Raw genomic sequence first — 7,110 nt, forward strand, 5'->3', positions numbered from 1 at the left:
TCTACACAAAACATTGAAAAAAGGAGCAGGTAACAGAAAAAGGTTGTCAGTTATTATTTGTAGGCAGTGTAAGCTTTTCTGTGTCCTACCTTAATGGTTGAACTGTCAATCTAAAGACTGGGAATGAAAACTTGGCCCTATTGAAATAATTAGGAAACCTTCCATTGGGTGTTTCAGTGTGCTCACAAGGCACATAATAGGCAAGGACTTTTATGAAATGCTCTGTTCTTACAAAGCCTGATAGTACATGTGCAAATGAATCTGATACTGACACAAGATAGGCACTATAATAAAGGGGTTATAAATTATAATATTACTGTGGACTGAAGCAAAGAACAAGACTGAGGTATTTTGAGGAACTGCAGATCTGTGCAAAGTTTAAATGAAATGCAGCAAGTTGAAGCCGAGGTGCAGAATCGGAAGCAAAAGGCTGAATCCATTCAGGCTTGTCTGGCAGAATATGACAGTAAAGATAGCATCAGCAAACACTATTTAAGTTGGTAAAAAGGTAGTGTGTATATTGGGAGTAAAATAGCAGTTGAGAAAAATTGGGCCCTTCTGTAAAGGAAGTAAATGGATATTGATGACTGCAACAAAACTAAAATAAAACTTAAAAAGGAATTAAAACTTTGTAGTATAGCATGTAATAGAATTAAGTAAAGGCATGGAAGATGCCATCATCTATTCATGGTCATACATGCCCACTGTGTTTTAGAATGTGATGCAGTTAACAGCAATGCTGTCATTTTCAGTGTTACGGAGCAGGTGTGGAGGGGTTGGTTGTTGATCCCTACAACGTGAAGAGGTTAATACCTGTCATAATCATCCTGTCACCCAAAACTTGTCTTTGAAAACTGTTGGAACTGATGGTAAAGAAAATAGTTGGACTTAATAAATGTTACAGGAACCTTAAGGTAAGATTATAATAGGTATTTCTCAACTAACAGATCCTTCTAAATAACTTTTCAAAACATCATGGATGAAATAAACTTCTGCTATAAAAATGAAACTTTAAAAGAATGCTAAAGCTGAAAACCAGTCACGTGTTAAAGTTGGAAAGTTTTTACCTCCACTGTACAGGGCACATAGTACTGGGTGAGCAGATGTTATTTCTTTTAAGTGTATGGCTCCAGGTCTTTCTCAACATACGTTGTTCTGAAGACAAAATCTGTTCTTTCATTAGAGAGATTTCTTATGGTATTGATCACAGTCATGTTAAATTCTAAAATCAGCACTCTGGTGAAGAGATGATGATTTTTTTTTTTTTCATTTTTATAGTTGGGACACTGAGGCATTGCTGTAGGAAGTTTGAGTGTCCTGTTTATTACAGCTGTAGATTAAATTTTCTGGAACATACAGCTTCTGAAAACACCTTGAAAGCACATCTCTCATCAAATGCAAAAGTAGTTGCAGTTGTAGATACACAGCATTTTCTGCAATGTAAACCCTGTGATCTTGAGTAAGGAAATGAGGCATGTATTAAATTGGTACATTTTGAAAATTTTTTTGTTTCAGTGAAAAACTGGGGCAGATGCAGAGGTAGACTCCAGTTCTGCCTGTGCAGCATACAGCTACCTTAATGGTAAGACGATTATCTGCTTCATTCACTACCGATAAGGGAGGCATTTGGTCCTATAGTGCACAACAGCCCCCTCACTGCGCTGCTGTCGGCTGGTCTGTAGAGCGGCCCATCCGCTGCCTGTGAGGGCACCGGTGTGACTGTGTATTTAAAGACTGATAGTTATGTCTGTGAAGGAGGCAGGTTTAATCTTGGAAGGACAAACTTAATTCCAACAGCTCTTAACTTCTGCAGTGGTAGTGTCTCTTGAACCTGGGGAAGAGCTAGCTATTTGTTTTTGTTTTGCCTTGCAGAAAGATGTTGACAGCCACTGAGTCACTGGTAGGTGACCTTCACCTCTAGCTGCACTGCACAGACGATGGGGATCTAATCTGAAGGTGGTCAGGAATAGTGGTGGTGAGTTGCCACCCTCTATAGGGACAGGCCAGTGCAAGCGATGAGATGTGCTTCCTCACTGGGTCTGTCTCCTCCAGTCCTAAAGATGATCAGAGGACGCCTGGGTACTGTTTGTTCTTTGCTGAGACCTTGGGGGGAGGAGGGAACAGGCAGCACTGGCAGCTGGGTTGGGTCTCTCTGGGTTGCTCTAGTAACTTGCCTGGGGATATTTCCTGCTCTCTGTCAGCCCTCTCATGTCCAGTGTCTCCAGTCCTTGATCCTGATGCCTCAATTGCAGTGCCCACAGTAGGTTCTGAGTACGCCCGCGTCCCTTGTTACCAACGCCCTGTGACCGTGGCCCGCTCGGCTTCAGCCTTGTGTGGGTCACCTACAGACTGGAACCACAGCACTGTCTCAGGCTCTTTATCCCTCTGCCTTTCTGAAGTGGACAGGTGTCACCTGAGGGAAGGAGGAGTGGCTCTCCTGGAGGGGACAAGGAGAAGCGAAGAGACAGCAGGCTGGTGAGGGGGAGGGAAGGCGGTCTGCGGGGCAGGGAGGCTCGCTCTGCTCACGCACGCGCACAAAACCTCCACTGCTTGCAGGTCACCAGTCCAGAGGACACAGACTCTTCGGCCTGTATCCATGTCACCTCCTGACCTTGTTTCCTCCTCTTCCCTTCAACTCTTCCTGCCCCACTTCTGTCTCAGTTGCTTTTTTTAGCCCATTGTCCCTCTTTCTTTGTTTGGCAAATTTGAGGCTACTTCCATGCAGCTTTGATGAAGTCTCTCCTGCGTCCCTCCTGCGTGACACTCAGGTGCTCTCGGCAGGGGTGTGGGCCTTGCCTTTTCCCCAGCCTCCAGTGTCACCCTGGCAAATGAAAATTCTCTGCCCCAAAGCACGGTATTCAAGAGGTATTTTTAAGTGTTTTATGTAAGAACATAAACGATGTATTTTTCTGTGACCTCATTCTAAGACATAGCTGAACTGTTTCAGCTGAATTTTCCAGAGAATTTCAGCCTCAGGCGTACATATGGCCTGGAAAATTTCAGCCTAAATGCTTGAAGTTTGGCAAAGTTTATGTGCACCTGAAAGTAGTCTTAACAATGGGAAGTGCCAGACTTGTTTTAGCTGTGTAGCAATCTGCATTGTTTATATTTAAGTATTGGATGTGGAACAGAAAATATTACACTCAAAATTATATGAAAACTGAATTTGAGTAAATGTTGTTATTGGAGTTGAGACCTGGAAATAATACCCCAAAGCAGAAGATGGTGGTGATGAACAGTGCTGTTGGGCTTCATGAGAATATGGTGAAGGAAACTCAAGACTTGGTTTGAACAAGGATTTATATTTGAGAAGATGAATATGACAGGTGATGCGCAGAAAGGACATTAAAACACAGACATAAACATAGATAAAGTATCTTGGTCTGTAGCAGGAAATTCAAGTTGTTCCCTCGGACCCTGTAAGAAGGAATCTCTAGTTCATCTGCTGAAAACCTTTGTGTTTGTAGCTAGAAGTGTGGTGAGAGTGCGTGATGGCCTAAAAAAATCCAAATGAGAGTGGTGTTATGGGTCAGGTGGCCTGAAGTGGTTGGTGAACCCTTGATCTTGAAAAATGTGAAATATAAATAGTAAATTACCCAGGGATGTTTAGTGGTGAAAAACAAACTTCTAATCTGGCCACAAGCCAACTAATAAAGGGAAATTTGCTGATTAATACTCACCCAAAATTAGAAATGAATGCACAATTTGCTGTGGTGGGAAAAAAGGGCAGTCCTCTTCTGAAGTGAACGGAGATGTTGGGGAGAAGGAGACGGTGGTTATCATTCCCATGTCCTCTGGAGATGTTGTGGGAGAAGGGAGACGGTGGTTATCATTCCCATGTCCTCGGGTGTAGTGTGTCCATGTTTGGAATACTTTATTCGCCTTGGGTGATGTTCCTGGCAAGTCAGTATTGGTAAAAAGGGGGAGAGCCAGTGAAAACAATGAGAAGGCTTGAGTTACTGACTTGGAGGAAAGAAATAGTAAGAACAACATATAATAAATAGATCATTAAGCAGTGACTACTTTGGAGAGCGTGCGCCTTGTGTATATAGGGAAAAAAAGCCATAGTATGTTAGTAGTACCAAATAGCAATAATGAGAAGAAATGAGAGGTGTGTGTAATTTATTGTTGTAACAACTATTACATCAGGATAGAATAGCCAAAAAGGATTTCTAGAAGCCGTGTTATATAGGAGGCTTTAAAATGCAACAGATCTACAGTACACTGTAGGAAAACATACACAAAATGTGCTACAGGAAGGAATACTGCTCCTGACAGGAGGATGGGTTGGCTGGATGAATTAATAGGTCTTTTTCTATGGGAGGGGAGGGTATGTCTCTTTCATGAAGACGAGATTGTGATAGGCTTTTTAAAGCTTTTTTTTCCCACACTTTCTTCTGTGAATATAACCAGCACTCAGGAATTAAAAAATGGGTGTCATATTAACAATACAGTGCTGCGCTTGACAAAGTACGATATTTTTTCTGGTTCAGTTAGTCCTCAGTAATAAAACGTGAGATTAATACCACACAATGGTTGACATCCGTCCTGAAACTGTTACGGTGCTTGGTAAGTGCTGCCAAAAAGTCTAAAAATAAAACTTCCCACCCTTGCTTCCCCTCCCCCTCCATCGGTGATTGCAGTTTGGATTTTCTGAGGTCTATTAAGGAGGCAAATAAACCTTGTGTAAAGTGTGGGTTGTGACTTGCATTATGATATGGAAACTTATTAATGCACATGATAGCAATATGAAAGTGCTGAAATTGTGTTCTGTATGCATTGCACTTCTCAGAACTTTCTTTTCTTTCCACTTTCCCTTTTTTCAAGGTAAGAAAACAGATGTTTTCTCAAGGTTAAATGGCTTGCCCACTACTTGTGTCTCTTTTGATAGGCACGGTTTTATTTATGTTTACACATTAGAATCAGTGATGCTGATCAGTTTATAACAGTATACTTAATTATTTCTTAATTTGAAATTTATTAGGTAGTTGTCGTCCCTGGTTTTTTTGTAGGTAAGAGACAACCTTAAGTTTGAGTGCAACATTTTTTCTTAATACACCAAAAGTCCCAAATTCACCATTCAAAAACTTTCCTAATTAATATGAAAACCAGGGTATGGTACTTTGCCTGTTTGAATGTCAAGTAAATATTTGATGTATAAAGCATTGAAAAAACACGTGTATAATCTGTCTGCAATAAGCATGACTATTCTGACCTTTTTATTTCTGTATCTTAGTGTTTCTTTGCTTGTGTTTAACAACAGGGCAGTCCAATGGATCCAATGGTCATGAAGAGACCTCAGTTGTACGGCATGGGCAATAACCCTCACTCTCAGACGCAGCAGAGCAGCCCCTACCCTGGGCAGTCCTACGGCCCTCCCGGCCCCCAGCGCTATCCTGTGGGAATGCAGGGCCGAGCCCCAGCAGCCATGGGAGGAATGCAGTATCCACAGCAACAGGTTTGTGGAGGATTTTTCTGTGTTGCTTTGGTTTCCCTCCTCTCCTTCTCTTCCCTTCTGACACTGTGGTAATATAGAGGGTGCAAGAAAAAAAAAAAAATCAGAAATAAGTATTTCTCTTGCGGAAGGAGGGTGAAGGACTGCTTTAAAAGTAAATACAGTATGTTGATAGTGTGAATGTTTAATGAAACCCCATACAGTCAGAAAAAAGTTTACTTTGTTGCTGGTATATTTTAGGAGGAAGAAGTATGTCAAACGCCATCAGTTTTTTTTCCAGTTGACATCATTTAGCCTTGTAAATTTTTTTTTTAAAGTTCTCTTTCGGTCTGGCTTAGATACATTTCAATGTAAGATGAAAACCTACAGCTGACATCAGTGCAGCAAGACTAGTGTTGTCCAGTGCATACAAAAGTGTTACATATTTACATCAGTTGTGTGTTGTTGTTTTTGGTGTGGTTTGGTTTCTTTCCTCTTTTTGGTAGGAGCCTGTAGCTTTTCCTATTTTTTTCCCTTTACTAACTGTTTAAAGTCAGGATGTTTCGGGTTTGTGGGGTTTTTGTTGTTGTTTTTTGGGATTTTTTAATATCAGAGGACACAAATGTAAGAATCTTCTTTTATCTACTTGTATTTCGCTGTTGATGGTGACCTCTTCTGCCTTTTTCCAACCCTTTTAAAGAAGGTCAATTCCAATTTTCATACTATATACTAAAGAATATGCGGTAGTTTTCTAGAGGTTAAGCCAAGGCTATCCAGAAGTTCTGTTTTGCCTATTTTTTAAAAAATTAGGATTAGGATTATGAGTGTATGCAATAGGAAATAACGAACTGTTATCGTGATCATTAATGGTAAATAACATTTGTTTTTTGCAACTGACTAGTTGCAGATCAGCCTCTTTTGTGTCATTTATTGTTAAACATAGAGAAGAAAATAACATTTTGGACTCTTGGCAGATAGGTGCCTGGTTAATTCTAGTTCTTACCCATCATCACAGGATGTTCATCAGGTGGTTAGTTAAATAACAGTTTCAGATATATTAATTGGGTGAATAGTACTTTTATCAACACCTTTTTCTTCTATTCTTTTCTGTTGTTAAATAGATTTACTTGCAAGGAAGAGATTGTTTAGTTTAGAAACATAAAACAATGTGTTTGGTCACTAGCTTCAAAGAGCAAAACATTTTGTCAGTAGTAAAAGGAGGAGAAATTGGAAAAAGGAGGCTTTATTTTCCTCTGTGTGTAGCCAAAATGAAGTTATTAAAACATATTTTTAATTTTAAAATGAGTTATTCTGCGTTATGTGGAGATGAGTGTTGAATTTTCACTTCATTTGCTAATTGCTTGATAATTGTAAATCACCCGTCAGCAGGCAGTGACCTGGCACAGCGATTGGCTGCCGGCCCTATCTGTCTTCTCAGAGCATTAATGTAATTGGCTGAGCAGCAGCACAGTGCTGAGCACTAATGCTCTTTGGGGAAAAAGTGAGAGGATAATTATGACATTGAATTTTTATTGAACGGACATCACCACCTAGGCATGATTTTGTTTTGGACAGCCTCCAAAGCTTCGTGTGTTTGGTTTGTGAACCTCTAATGATCTGAATCCAGTTCTTTTCATATTGCTCATATATTACCACCTTTCTACAAAGGATTAAAA

At 40.3% G+C, this 7,110-nt stretch overlaps 1 protein-coding gene across 1 annotated transcript in view; it reads left to right on the top strand.

The window, feature by feature from the left end:
* Positions 1 to 7,110, top strand: part of LOC104463872 (AT-rich interactive domain-containing protein 1B-like) — a gene marked incomplete at its 3' end in the record, with an annotated part of 85,440 nt that overhangs the window by 11,603 nt on the left and 66,727 nt on the right. The window contains exon 2 of the mRNA XM_010076381.1: positions 5,264 to 5,458. Coding sequence (XP_010074683.1) covers positions 5,264 to 5,458 — 195 coding nt within the window. The remainder of the gene's footprint in view (positions 1 to 5,263; positions 5,459 to 7,110) is intronic.

The sequence above is a fragment of the Pterocles gutturalis genome, unplaced genomic scaffold (genome assembly GCF_000699245.1).
Source record: "Pterocles gutturalis isolate BGI_N339 unplaced genomic scaffold, ASM69924v1 scaffold26378, whole genome shotgun sequence".
Taxonomy (NCBI): Eukaryota; Metazoa; Chordata; class Aves; order Pterocliformes; family Pteroclidae; genus Pterocles; species Pterocles gutturalis.